This window comes from Pipistrellus hanaki (assembly GCF_964339955.1).
Source record: "Pipistrellus hanaki genome assembly, chromosome: 1".
Classification (NCBI taxonomy): Eukaryota; Metazoa; Chordata; class Mammalia; order Chiroptera; family Vespertilionidae; genus Pipistrellus; species Pipistrellus hanaki.
Genome location: NC_140503.1, coordinates 110,104,520 through 110,120,321, shown reverse-complemented (window position 1 = coordinate 110,120,321; position 15,802 = coordinate 110,104,520). Strand labels below are relative to the sequence as shown.

Here is a 15,802-nt window from a genome sequence, read left to right as displayed (position 1 = left end):
AATATCTTTTTGTACCTCCTTGGTTTTACACCTTGGACAACCTGGCAGGATATCCTACTGAAAACAAGGAGATTTTATAGGATAGGAAGGGGCATGAATGACAACATTGTGTACATCTGACTGTGACCTCTGACTCCGTGGGTTTCAATGGATGACCTGGGGAGGAGCACATTGCAGAAGACTGAAAAAGAGTTCTTGCTATTGTGAGAGTAAAAAAAAATAGGTTTCAAAATAAGGAAATATGCTGGAAAACTTGAACAAATGTGGTGAGATGTGTTAGTAAATGGAGAATCTAAGACATTGACCTGATGAGCAACTGAGATTCATGAGCAGAGTTTATTATAACCCAGAAACAGGTGCTCACAATCATAGGCCCCAGGGAACTAATAGATAATTTTTTAAGAATAGATTTCTGTTTTAAAATTCAATGTTCTCTAATAATTATATGTTAATATGTATAAATCTATATAGAGCCATGCTTTCATATTCATACATTTGTATGGGTCAGTTTGTAAACAAGAAAAGAGAGTAATTATGTCCAGAAACACATAGATGGACATAGATCAAGGGACGATTTGATAGTATAAAATTCAACATGATTAGAGCAAACATATCTTAGAGTTTGCGTGCTACTATTTCTGGGTTGTAGAGAAGAGTAAGCAGATGCCTATTTACACACTCATGATCTGAGAGCCAAGGAAGGTCAATGGAGGGGGGGAGGGAGATATATGTACTACTATATGTAATACTTTAAACCTTTAAACAACAACAGAGAGAGAGAGAGAGAGAAAGAGAGAGAGAGAGAGAGAGAGAGAGAGAGAGAGAGAGAGAGTCAGAGCAAATCACAATCCCCTTCCCTATACCTACAGCCCCAAAAACATTTAACCCTCCCATACTATGTATGATGAACAGTTGCCCTAGTAAATAAGCACCTGCAATAACTACAGGATAACATTTTTGAAGTAGATATTATTATTTTAATATTATTGTTAGTATCATTGCTTTGGCCCCATTTTACAACTGTGGGGTACAAAGAAACCAAAACCAAAAACAAAAACAAAGCAACAACAACAAAAAACAAGAAGAAGTTTAAAAAAATGTTAGTTGAACAAAATTCTTCTTTTCTGGAACAGGTATCAGCTTTTAAAGCACTACTACTGATTGGTGTTTCCCTTTTGGCTTAAGTAAACATGGCAAGGAATATATCTACCAAAAGGACCAATACAGGGGTTTTTTCTTTATTTTTTAGTAGGGATTTTTTAATAACTCTATGTTTGATACTATTGAAGATATTCTATTTCCTCTCTCTTTGCCTACCTCCACTCAACCCCCATCCCCAATCTAAGTTTTAATAAAACAAACACAAATAACTAAGCTGTCTGTATATCATTATGCAAAAGTGAGTATAAGATTATGTGATACCTACACAGTTTTTACTAGAAATCTCACTTATAAAAAGAAACTGAGAATTATTGAATTTGATAATTTTTAGGTTTTTGTATAGTCCTGATTTATTTTTAAAAGGATATAATGGAAACATTTCATAGCTACAAAACATAATATAATAAAATTGTCTCTGGTGGTTTGGGGAGATATAATTACTACAGAATATTAAATTGGGAAACCAGAAATAAAGCACTTAATCTACATGAATAATGGGGACACCTGCACACAGCAGACTCATGCTTTTGGAGAATGTTAAAGGATTGTTTTTCTACAATTTTAGCTATCAATACAGTTTTTGTTAATGGAAGATTACGAAAAAAAAGTTACTGATCACTAAATACTTAATTTGATGAATCTAAATGCCTGGAAAGAATTGCACTTACCCTCTAATTGGAAACTCACAAATAATTTCTATTTAGAAATGCACTGTAAGTTAAATTTGATCCTTTCTGGAAAATTGCCAATAAACTTGGATTGATATTCTAATTAATACCTTGAAGATACAAATGTTTCAGCCAAAAACAATGAACATACTTTTATTTTATTTATTTAATCTTTATTGTTAAACGTATTACATATGTGCCTCCCCCCACACCAGTGACTAGCCAGTCCCTGACCCCAGCCCCAGGCCTTCACCCCTCCTATTTTTTGTGTCCATGGGTTATGCATATATGCATACAAGTTCTTTGGTTGATCTCTTCCCACATACCCACCCACCCCCGCCTTCACTCTGAGATTCAACAATCTGAATAAACATACTTCTATAAATATAAGTACTAATTATATTCCTTTATACTTCCCTTTATTTCTGTAGTTAGTGTATATCTTTGTCTATTCGTCTCTTGTAATTAATCTATATAATAAGAGCATAATATGCAAATTGACCAAATGGCTGAATGACAGGTTGCTATGGTGTGCACTGACCACCAGGGGGAAGATGCTCAATGAAGGAGCTGTCCCCTGATGGTCACTGTGCTCCCACAGGGAGCTGCAGGTGGGTGGTTAGGAGGGAGGGGTCCTGGGCTGCAAGAGCCTGGACTGAGAGACAGAGGTCTGACTGCTGAGGATCAGGCCTAAGCCAGCAGGCAGATATTCCACAAAGGGTCCCAGACTGTCAGAGGGTGCAGGCAGGGCTGAGGGATCCCCTCAGTGCACGAATATAATTAGTATACAATAATCTGTAGGACAGCCAGGAAAAGTTTAACAGTCACGCCTTCAAAATGCAGTATTCTTTAAAAAATTATAAACTATAAACGCTATGTTGATTAGAACTTTAAATCAAAATATGCCCACCATAACTGGAGATAAAATGCTGATTAACCAAAACACAAAATTTCCTTCAATCAAAAGTGGCTGTATATTTGGGAGCAAAACAGTGTAATTAGAAGGACTGAACAACATTGGGGATGTTATTTTTTTTCTGTAAGTATAAAAATGTATTTGATTCAAAGCTCAGAAAGAATCCCTAGTAAATCTCTGTCAAGAAAAAGATAGAGGAAATAGGAAAGAATATTAGTCAATTCAATTTGATGGGATGAGAGGTGGACTACATATTTTTAAAAGCCAGGTTAAATTTTGAAAAACACTGTGGTACCCTGGGGAAGACAAAGGCCCTGGAACCATATTGTCTGGGTTTTGATTCCCAAGTCTGAGGCTAAAATAAGGCTTATTTAGGGGAAGTTATTTAATTATTCCTTCTTTAGCTTTATTTTTCTTTAAAATTGGAAGAATAATATTTTTACTTCCTATATATTTTGGAATAATTAAAAAGTTAAAGTTCATAGTGTTCCTGGTAGCCTGGTACATAGTGTTTACTCCATCAGTGAATAACACTTACTTTACCTAAGCAGGCTGGCACAAAAATACAGTCCTTTTTTCCCCCCTTTTTTGAATAAATCTTTATTGTTCTGATTATTACAGTTGTTCCTCCTTTCCCCCCCCATAACTCCCCTCCACCCAGTTCCCACCCCCACCCTATGCCATTAACCCTACCCATTGTCCTCATCCATAGGTGTAAGCTTTTTGTTTAATCTCTTCCCGCACCCCACACCCCTTTTTCCCCAAGAATTATCAATCCACTCCCTTTCTATGCCCCTGATTCTATTATATTCACCAGTTTATTCTGTTGATCAGATTTTTGTTCACTTGATTTTTAGATTCACTTGTTGATAGATATGTATTTGTTGTCACTTTGTTGTTCATAATTTTTTTATCTTTATCTTTTTATTCCTCTTCTTAGAGAATACCCTTCAGCATTTCATGTAATACTGGTTTGGTGGTTATGAACTCCTTTAGTTTTTTTCTGACCTTCAATTCTAAATGATATCTTTGCTAGGTAGAGTAATCTTGGTGGTAAGTTCTTGCTATTCATCACTTTATATATTTCTTGCCACTCCCTTCTGGCCTGCATAGTTTCTGTTGAGAAATCAGCTGAGAGTCATATGGGTACTCCCTTATAGGTAACTAACTATTTTTCTCTTGCTGCTTTTCAGATTCTCTTTTTGTCTTCTGCCTTTGGGATTTTAATTATGATGTGTCTTGGTGTGGTCCTCTTTAGATTCCTCTTGTTTGGTGTTCTCTGTGCTTCCTGAACTTGTAGGTCTATCTCCCCCCCCCCCCCCCCCCAAATAGGGGATATCTTCTATCATTATTTCTTCAAATATGTTTTCAATATCTTGCTCTCTCTCTTATTCTGGCACCCTCATAATTCAGATGTTGGTATACTTGAAATTGTCTCAGAGGCTCCTTGCACTATCTTCATACTTTTGGACTATTTTTTCTTTTTGCTTTTCTGGTTGGGTGTTTTTTGCTTCTTCATATTTCAAATCTTTGACTTGATTCTTGAGATCCTCTAGTCTGCTGTTGGATCTCTGTATATTAATCTTTATTTCAGTCAGTGTATGCTTAATTTCTGATTGATCCTTTATCATATCCTTGAGGGTCTCACTAATTTCTTTGAGATTTCTAGAAGATTCTTGAGTAATCTTATCTGTGGTTTTAAACTCTATATGTAGTAGTTTGCTTTCATCCATTTCTTTCATTTGTGACTTGTTTCTTTGTCTCTTCATTTTGGCTGCTTCCTTGTGTATGTTTCTATGTAGTGGGTGCTGCTAAGTCTCCTTGAGTTGATAGAGTGGCCTTGTGTGGTTGGTATTCTGGAGAGCCCAATGGCTCAGCCTCCCCAGTCACCTGAGGTGGATGCACTTGTTGCACCCATTTGTGGGCTGTGTGCATAGTCTTGTAGGTAAGCCTTGATTGCTGTTTGTATCACTGGGAGGAATTGACCTCCAGGCCAATTGGCTGTGATGACCAGCCGTGTCTATACTGGAAGTCTGTTGTGTAGGAGCCATCCTTATGGGGCAGGACTTCTTCAGTAGGGCTTTGGTGCTCAATGAGTCTGTCTCTTGAGTGAGTCTCTTATGGATGTGAAGAGTTGTAATCCAATGTAGCCTCATTCTGACCACTGAGCACACTGGCTCTTGGACCTCCAAGGAGGTGCAAGGTCAGCCACTGTTTGAGGCCGCCCATCAGGAGCCACAGAGACATCTGCAGATTCCTCCTCTTTGTATAGGGTTTGGAAGTGCCCAGATGAGGCCCAGCTGTGAAGCAAGGATGCTGCTATTGCTGCTGCTGCTGCCAGGCAGTTGGCCTTCTTTTGGAATCTTTGGAGCTCTCTGACCCAGCTGAAGTTTTTTTCTTTTATATGAAAGAACAGGCCATTCATATGCAAAAGCTATTGCTCTCAGCTTGGGTGTGGTTGTGGATTATCTGGGGTGGATTCTCTGGTTATCATCAGGCCTGAGCAAACAGCAATGGCTTCCCTTAACCAGAGAAGTCCCTGGTTCTCCACATCCACCCCCATGCAGGAACAATGGTCCTTGCGAGCATCTCTAAGAGTAAGCCAACCTCGCATTCCTGTCCTGATGCCAGACAGTGCAGTTTCTTCTTGTATGCGTCTGGATCCACCATAGCCATGCCTGGAACTGGAGTTCAGAGCAACTGGGAGCATGTAGCTCCTTCCTGGTTTAAAAAGCAGCACATCCAGGTACAGTACTTCCTATGCTTCTGTACCTCTGAAGAGTCTCAGCGAGCTTTCTTCTTTACCTCTCTAGTTGTGGGACTTCATCTCAGCCAGCTTTTCCAAGATTTTGGGTGGTAGTTGTCCTGCTGTTTAGTGGTGGTTTTGATGTGGTTGTGAGAGGCAGCAAGTATAGGTGATTATTATGCTGCCATCTTGATTTCTCCCTCAAAGGCTTTACTCAAAGAAATTTTAAATTATAAGGTGTTTGGTAATAAAGCCTAAATAAAGATAATTTTGAAATATTGGGAATGCTAATATTTTGTATATTTATATTAAATTAGTCCCAAACAAATATGTCTAATATTAAAATTCAGATTTTTAAGTCAATCAATATTTTCTTCTTTTTAAAAATATATTTTATTGGTTTTTTACAGAGAGGAAGGGAGAGGGATAGTTAGAAACATCTATGAGAGAGAAATATCAATCAGCTGCCTCCTGCACACCACCTACTGGGGATGTACCCTCAACCAAAGTACATGCCCTTGACCGGAATCAAACCTGGGGCCTTTCAGTCCACAGGCCAATGCTCTACCCATTCAGCCAAACTGGTTAGGACAAGTCAATCAATACTTTCAATCAAGATTTTCCCCTGAATAGAGTAAGGTAAATCAGCACTTTCAGAACAGAGAGTTATGATGTTCCTGGATGTTATAGCATATTTGTGTGTGTTTAAGAAAGTGTAAATTCATGCCCCACTGAATACATACTTTTGAATTCTTCTATAAAGGTTAAATCTGTTTCAATGTTGACTTATTTTTTATTTCTCCATGCTAGGAATCAGATCATAGCCAACCAAATAAAGAATGGAATCATACTAAAATTAAAATATAAACCTGTTTACAATGTCACTTTGTAGTGGTCATGGGTATAAGATATAGATTGATGAAATTAAGGAGAAAAGGAGGGAAGAGAGGTATAAATGAGAATTGAGGCAGCATGGAAGTCTGATGTGAATAATACAGTGTGTGCAGTGTGCTGCATAATGTGATGGCTTAAAGCATGTCTGAAGATAGCCTGACAGTCCTCCCTTCAGGAGGTGGAGATATTAGATTCCATCCAAGAACCAGGCTAGCCATTATCACTATCTTGATGAAGAGAATACAGTGATGACTGAATGACTTCAGAAGGTAGATTAGAACAGTGTTTCCTAACCTTCTCTCATGATGAGAATCACCTGGTGGAGTTGTTAAAACACAGATTCCTGAATCCCAACTAAGAAGTGCTAAACTAGAATTTTGGGGAACATATAGGTAAAATTGTATACTTAACTAGTGCTCTAAGACAGATTTTATATACAGAGCACTAAGTTAGGTATGCAATTTTACCTATATGTTCTCAAAAATTCTAGTTTAGCACTTCTTAGTTGGGATTCAGGAATCTGTGTTTTAACAACTCCACCAGGTGATTCTCATCATGAGAGAAGGTTGGGAAACACTGGATTAGAAGAACCCATACAACTCTTGAGATCCTGGACCCTGGAATCTGTAATAATCTGGCAATCTTGAGGCCATCATTTGGAGAAAACATGTAAAGAGACTACTGAGAGTGGTGATGGGGAGGAGGTGGGGAGGAAAGAGAAGAGAGAGAGGGAGAGAGAGGGAGAGAGAGGGAGAGAGAGAGAGAGAGAGAGAGAGGGAGAGAGAGAGAGAGAGAGAGAGAGAGAGAGAGAGAGAGAGAGAGAGAGAGAGAGAAGAGCATAGTTGTGTTTGAGCTATTTAGTCCTAGAACCAAATATTTACACGAAAAAACCATAAATATGACTCTAGTCCCAGCCACCTTCTAATGCAATTTATGTGATATCCTTAATAATTTTAGCTGGCCTTCTCACCTCCAGATTTGTGAGCACAATAAATTGTTTTATACTACTGCTTTGGGATGGCTTGTCACATAGCAATGAATAATCATAACAATGTCAGCTTTAAAATGAGCCAGTCACATTACACAAATACCTAATATGATCTCATAGATATATAGAGTTTCCTAATTTTGTTTCATATAAATAGGCACATACTTAGGCTATTAAAGAGAGATAGGTGTCCAGAAGAAATGTCTAATATAAGCCAGTGTACTTAAAAAAAGAAAAGATGTCATTCACTCAATATATATTTATTGAGTATCTACTGTGTGCCTAGTAGTTTTTTTTTTTATGTTCTAGCAATATACCACTAAGACAAAATATATATTATTTGTCCATAGGGTTTCAAGACATAAAGACATCAAATAAAGAAATATGTATAAAATAATTCCAGGCAGTTATGTGATAAGAAGAAAGAAAAAACCATGCAAGGGATTTAGGAGTGCACTATTTAAGATGGAGTAATCATAAAAGTCATTTCTCAGAAGATTGTATTTTAAAATTAACATTTCAGGATGAATAGCAAATGCATCTGTCCTGACCCATGAAAAAGAGCAATAGGGATAATATGTCTAAAGTAGAGTGAGCAAAGAGGAGGGAGATGTGAAATGATGATGACAAATTTGAATTCCGTTTTAGGTGAGATGGGAAGCTATGGGAGGATCAGGAGATGGAGATGATTTCAATCATATTCTCTTGCATGAATACAACAGAGAAGATTAGCAACCGACAACAACCCTTGTCCTATTATTCCTTGGCAAATAGTAAGAATACATGTCTCAGACTTCACATCATAGGATGTAAATGGGTGCCTATTATCTAGTTAATAAATGTGATTGGATCTAACACATACCTGACCCATAAAAATTTCCCCTGTCCCAGCTGATAGGAAAACAGGTAACACTCAGAGGACCCTTAGTAACCAAAGGGTGAGGGTGGAGAGGCATCATCAGCCCAGGTGCCTGAATAACTGCAAGGAATAGATTCTCTACGCCTACAGCTACCTTCCAACACACACTCCCCAATCATGCACACAACATCACCATTATCAACTAGGTAAAACCTTGCACTCTTTCATGTAGGAAATCTAGTCTGCTTCTAGGTTAACAGTGAAAAACAAACAAACAAAAAACAAAAAAAACAGCCCCTTTTATAAGAGCAGCTGGACTGAAAAGATAATGAAAATGCTTTTTAATCAAGAAGGAGAGATATATCATTAGTTTACACAGGTCAGTAACTGTGGATGTAACAAGGTGTGGTCAAAATTAGAGTGTAGTTTAAAGTTCAAAATTCAAAATATCAGTTAAAATTTTTGAAAATTATAATAATTTTTAAAATATTTTTGTGAAATTAGATAATATAATAGACTTTTCCTGACTCACTTTTCCTGAGAATAGATGACACAGAATTCTACAGTGAGTGCAAAATAGACACTTTCTTATGTAGAATTTTAAAAGGTAGCGAAAAACACAGATTCTATGATTTTTGGTCTATATAGACAAGTAATGAGTCAGAGACCAAATTTGATTAGAAGGATATCTTGAAGAAAATTGTGCGATGCACCTTTTTCCAAGCTTAAGTTGGCTGAGGGAGAACCTAGTTCACCATTTCAATCCTACTGAAGGGCTTCCCATAGGGTCAGGTCTCCATCCCAAAGAGGACCCAAGCTGGTCAGGGGAGAGCATTTTGAATTTTCAGGTTTGAAGTTTTAATAGTATTTTGGATTATGCATCCAAAACACTAATAAATGTGTGCTTGCTATTTAAATGTACTGTAGGAATCTTTATTTGTAAGAATGAGCAGGAGGATCACGGGGTGCCTGACTTTTCTTCCTGACGAAGGAAATATGAAAACACTGCATGAAAGTTGAAATGACCATAGGACACCAAAATAAAATAATGTCTTGATCATGTTAGGAAGCATGCTCTTTCAGCACTGGTTCAATTCACAACAGGAAAGAAATGAGGGAATTTCTAAATACAGTGAATCACAACAACAGGGAACTTCAGGTGGAATGGCATGCTATCTAACAGGACTTTGGGAAGCCCTGGGCTCAGGCTACCAATCATGTGACTAGGAAATCAACATATTTTCTTATCGAATTATTAAGCAACTACTTGGGAGAAATGCAATTATTTTAAAAAGTCTAAGAAAAAAAGCATCACTGCTATATTTATAAATATTCTAATAAAATATTAAAACATGAAATTTACCTTCAGTTCTGAGCTTGTTATCTACATGGAGTCTTACCTAAAATGTTTATTTTGAAGTGTTTTATATTAAAAAAAAATAAAATAATGAACTCAGAAACTTTCTGGATTTTTCCCTCCCTATGAAGCCTATACTTTCCTTTTATCCAAAGATATTCTCAAATGGCAATGAGAATTCTATGCACGATATATCCTGGTGCTTCCTCAGAAAACCTGGTCTGTGGGTCTTGATTTAATTACAGAAAAAGAATGGGGAGAAAATAAACCTAGGTTCTACTTCTACTGAATCATGACACAATGAATTGAAGACACTACAAAGATTTACAAATTCAGAGCACTTAAGGATAATTTCTTTGCTATAATAAAAATAAAACCATGTTTCTTTAACTGTATTTCTTGGCCTTTGTAGCAGAAAGTAGATGCCTCATGGTATTGTAGCAATTTTTCTCCCTGCAGTGTAATCTGGGACCCTTTGACAAGGTTATTTCAGTATTCAATAAGGTTATGGTCAAACTTGATTTTATAAATTATGTGAATGACACTGCTGAGAGCTTTCTGGTAATAATGACAATGAAAATATGTATTTCAGGTGAATTAAAGGGATAAAAATTATAAATTAGAGAAATACATTTTAGGTCCTTTGTAATAACACAAATAAAAACTGTTAGGATGAAAAAAAGCAAATTATTTCCTGAGCATATATATGCTGTGGATTAAGTTCATCCTTTACAAAAGGTGCCTGAGCAACACAGGCATTTTATGCTGGACACATTGCCCTTTGTACATGGATTCAATATAGCTGAGGATGATCCTGTGATCAAACTAGATTCAATGCATCATTTTTCTCTAGTGAGTTCCTGTCCTTGATAAAATAATGGAATAAAGGATTCTACATTGCATTCCTGACTTTTCAATGTCTTTCTCTAATCTCAGTCTGTTTAAACTCTACCCATTGTCTAAGACATAGTGCAAATGTCATTAGATATTCTCTAATAATCTGTTCAAGAAGTTACTATATATTTTAAATATTTCTATAACGTTTGCTTCTGCTTGCCAAACACTGTATCATGTGACTATTAATTTATTCATTTAATTTTTATTACCTGACAATAGAATCCTTGAATACAAGTTAATGTTTTATAGATATTTATATAATCTCACAATTTAAAGATCTGCTTCTAATAGGGTTTTAATAAATGTTTATTAACCATTAAGTTGATAAATCTGTGAAACTCCTAAAGTAATCACACAAACTATATAACAGTGATTAATGGTCCATGCTACAATTGCATTTTAAACTTGTTTTTCATTAAAAACATATGATTAGAACTATTGATTAGAAATTTTATGATTTCTATACTAATAGTATGTCATGAAAACTATTCAATGCAAATGTAAGGCATTGTGATTAAGATTTAGAAATTTTAAGTTTTATTTATAAATAGACATCATTATTTATAAACATTTTTTCTGTTTATGTATATATGCAAATTTGAGGAAATATTTTATATCAAATCTGTGTTATAATAATCTCTAAACTTACCTCTCACAATGATGTTGGTGGACTTTTTTGCAGGGTTTCCCACATTGTTATTGGCAACGCAGCTGTAAGTACCAGCATCTTCTGAAGTGATGGCAGGTATGGTCAAAGTTCCTCCATGCAGAATGGTCTTGTCAGACAGAGGCCCAAAGGACCTGGCCCAGCTGAGCGTCGGTGCAGGTTGTCCTCCTGTCGTAACACACACTAATGTTATAGCCTCTCCAGGATTTACAACTATAGGGTCATCCACCAAGAGTTTAATTGACGGAGATGCTAAAAGACATAAACAAAAAAACATGTACCTATTTAGATCTACTACAACCAGAATTCAACAGCATGCTTTGTATTTATTCAAACAATTAAAATAAAGTATGGTTCTCTTTAGTCAAAATCTTATTGTATTTATCAAATTAAAACCATATATAATTATTATATACTAGAGGCCCAGTGCATGGAAATTTATGTACTGGGGCGGGGGGGGGCAGGTATCCCTCAGCCTAGCCTGCGCCCTCTCGCAGTTTGGGTGTCCTCAGGGGAAGTCCTGCTTTTAACATAGCACATGTGTAAATACACATCATACCAGTTGTAAATATTCTGTACATTAACAGTGCTCACAATTAATTGTGTTTCCAGTCAGATTTTCAGATTGATAATCTTCCCAGTACTTAATGATAGAAGGCACGGGTCACCATAGCAGTTTCTCTAATGTTAAAGATCACTACCCAGTAGATGGAGCGTTGGCCAGCAGAGGGTCCTGGATTGGATTCTGGTCAAGGGCACATGTCCCTGTTCTATCCCCAGTAGGGGGCTTCAAGAAGCAGACAATTATTTCTATCTCCCCCTTCCTCTCTAAAATAAATAAAAATATAATAAAAAATAAGTATAAGGCTGATGATGAGGAGGAGAATGAGGGGTTGGGAAGATTAAAAGGAGGAGAAGAGGAAGAAAAAGAAGGGAAGAGAAAAGAAAGAAGAAATGCCAGTCTATTGTTTCTATTTTCCAAAATCCTAAACCCAGTAACTACAATCTGAACAATATATTTTAGGAAATATCTCTGAAAAGGGAATTCTTCCCTCCACTCTAAGGGGGAAAAAAATTGGGGTGGGGGGTGGCCTAAGCCACAGACACTTCAGTGCAAACAAAAAAGAGATAGAATTGGCCTCTTGATTCCCATATCCAAATCCCAAACATTTGGATGTTTAAGAGCAGAGAGGACCTATGTGCCCCTTCGGGTTTGAGATCACTGAGAGTGATTGGCTAGATATACTGTGAGTCTCACAGAAAAAGCTCCATACTTGATGGGAACAACCCTACAAATGTGGAATGGAAGGAGAAGAGAGACAAGCCAAGCTAATTGACCTCACACAATAGGAATGAGGGAGGTCTCAGGCCTATCAAAAAATTCAGCCCTCATGTCCCCCACTTTGGTAAGCATGGCACCCTCTTGAAATTATTATTTTTAATTAAATTTATTGGGATGACATCTGTTCTTTACACCATACGTTTCAAGTATACAACTCAATAAAACATCATCTACACACTACATTTGGTGACTATTGCTCCAAAGTCTCTTTCTGTCCCATCCTCCCCACCTTTGCCCACCTCCACCTAGCTCCACCTCCTTTCCCTCTATCTATCACCACACTTTCCTCTGTGCTTATATGTTATGTATATATGTTTTTTTGAATAATTCTTCACATTCTTTCATCCAATCCACTCTCCCTCCTCTGGCAGCTATCAGTCTGTTCCTTGTATCCATTTTTAAAAAAATCTGGCGGCTTGTTTCCAGATCTTGGCTATTGTAAATAATTCTGCTATTAATATAGGGGTGCATATATTGTTTCTGGTTGGTGTTTCAGTATTCTTAGGATATATTCCCAGAAGTGAAAATCAAAAGATAGTACAATTTTTAATTTTTTGAGGAAACTCCATACAGCTTTCCATAGTGGCTACACTATTCTACATTTTCACCAACAGTGCACAATAATTCCCTTTTCACCACATTCTCTCCAGCACTTGTTATTTGTTGATTTATTAATATTAGCCATTCTGACAAGTGTGAGGTGATACCTCATCATAATTTTTATTTGTATATCTCTAATGATTAGTGACCTTGAGCATCTTTTCATATGTCTAATGACCATCTACAATATATGTCCTCTTTGAAGAAGTGTCTATTCAAGTCCTTTGCCCATTTTTTAACCAGATAGTTCATCTTTCTGGTCTTGAGGTGCTTAAATGGTACATTTGCACAATGGAATGCTACAAAGCTGTAAAAAAGAAGGAACTCTCTTACCAAATGAGACAAGATGGATGACCTAGAGAATATTATGCTAAGTGAAATAAGCCAGTCAGAAAAAGACAAATGTCACATGGTCTCACTAATATGTGGAATCTAATGAACAAAATAAACTGATGAACAAATTGGAACCAGAAGCATAAATACATGGAACAAGCTGGCCATTGCCCCTGAGAAGGGAGGTGGGGGTGAAGGGAATAGCTAAAGAACATATATGCATACCCCATGGACAATAATTTGGTGAAAGCCAAGAGAGGAGTAAGCTGGGCAAGGTGAGGGGAACTAATAAGGGAAAGGTATATCTGAAATAATGTCAACATTAAAAATCTATAATAATAAAAGCATAATATGCAAATTGACCAAATGACTGAACAGCAGAACAACCATTTAGACAACCTTCTGGATGACTATGTTATCACATGTTCTGGCTCCAGACCAGCCAAGGCAGAGGCAATGTGATTGGTCAGGGTGGGGGCTGCCATCACCCCACAATCGCCCTGCAGAGGGAGGCCCAGGCCACCAGCCAGTGGGCCATCTATTGGTGGGCTCTGCTATCACCCCAAAGAGAGAGGCCCAGGCCACCCTCTGTGGGCGATTGATAAAGGGGCTCCACTGAACCAGGGAACCCTGGGTGTGTAGTGGATACAGCCAGCACCAGGCCAAGGGAGGTATAGGTAGGGAGTGGGGCCATGAGGCAGCTGGGGCTGTGATGGCCTACCCTTGCATGAACTTTGTACATCAGGCCTCTGATTTTTAATTTAAAAAATCTGGCAGACATGGCAAACCCACATTGATTTCTACAATTATGGCAGAATAGGTGGTTGAGATAAAAATATAATTAAAGTTTAGACGACTAAGAACATATACATTCAAACCTGAGTTTGTAAACTGAGATTCATGCCCACTACAATTTTAGTGAGTCAGTTCCTCATAAGATCCTCTGGATGTGTGATGGAAATATTTAGTTTGGGGTTAATTATGAATATATTCTGTAGGAAGAAAATATAATTTTAGCTGAGATCAATGACTTTTCGGGTATTTTATATTTACTGCTACCTGACATAATTGATTATTTAAGATAAAGATGGTTTTAAAAATTGAAAACAATGCATTGCTAATCATCTTAGACACTTTGGCCATCCATGGATTAGGACTTCTAATTTTTAAATAGGAGTGTAGTTTTCCACTCCAGACTTTTTGATTAGATATAAAGCTGTCAGTTGCCTTGAGTTAGAGATATTTTAAGATGTATTTCTTTGACTATAAGTAATTAGAAAGTGAGTCATAGAGAAAATCAAGAGTATTGTGAAACATAAAAAAACAAAACAAAACAGAATATGCTCCAATTAAAAAAATCCTCAGCTAAAATAGAATTTTTCTTGTTTTGAATTCCCCCCAAAGCAGTTCCTGATACAAGTAGTGTTTGAGTGGAGATTCCAAGATGCATATTCACAGAGCAGAGAAGGGAGAGAGGAATAGAAGAACAGTAAAAAAGCACTTATGAATGTGTTGTCACTGTAGGAAATTTGGCTCCCTGCTATTGGAAAATCTTTAAGAGACAGTTACATGAAACATACTCAGAACTCTCCTTCTGAAGAGCAAAGAGGCTGAGCAGGGTGTTTATCTACCAACTCTTGTCTCTAATTAGTTGAGGAATATTTTATGGTTTTTAACATCCCAGCCTTGTGCTTTGGCTGAGCACATTGCAGGGTCCAGAGAAATTCTTCAGACAGAGGACATTGAATGTGGAATCTGTGAAAAGAAACCACAGTAACCTCCAGAACATTCTATAAGAAGGCAGGATCCTATAGTGTCTGCTAGGACATCATTTTCATGTAAATTCAATGATCAGTAGTGGTGACTTGGACATAATGTGAAAAAGATTAAAAAAGAAGAACAAGGAACAATTTAGTGGTGATTAGGGGCACTTTTATTCATCAGCAGAGTAGCACAAAATGAAATTAATATGAGTACATCATGAGTTAAAGGAAGACAGGAGAAAAATACTATGAATAAACTTTTGCTTCTATTTCATGGCCCTACATTTTTAAAACTTGAAAGTTTGAACTTGGAAATTTGAAAGCCGAGTAAAGGTGTTTCTTAAAAATACATAAAAGTCTACTGAAAGTGACCTTGTTTACAGCACCATGGGTTCCAAACAAGGAGTTCTCTAAATGGGTTGTGTTTGGTTGGCAAAGCATCTTTTGTTAGGAATGAATGTCATTAGGTATTGCTTATTCTTCTTAGTACAACACATTTCAACACCTTCATTTACTAGTATTCATTCATTTAATATTTATTGAGCACATACCCTGTATTACTAGGATCTCTGATAGGCACCTGGGATATATCAGTAAACAAAGAGCCTAAG

The 15,802-nt window shown here is 37.0% G+C and overlaps 1 protein-coding gene across 2 annotated transcripts in view; it reads right to left on the bottom strand.

Annotated features, from left to right (window-relative positions):
• The window catches only part of MDGA2 (MAM domain containing glycosylphosphatidylinositol anchor 2), an 865,112-nt gene that overhangs the window by 251,285 nt on the left and 598,025 nt on the right, over positions 1–15,802 (bottom strand). Inside the window, exon 6 of one of the 2 annotated variants that reach the window (XM_084885031.1) lies at positions 11,136–11,405. In XM_084885031.1, the coding sequence (XP_084741157.1) occupies positions 11,136–11,405 (270 nt within the window). The remainder of the gene's footprint in view (positions 1–11,135; positions 11,406–15,802) is intronic. The other variant, XM_084885032.1, reaches the window with a different exon arrangement.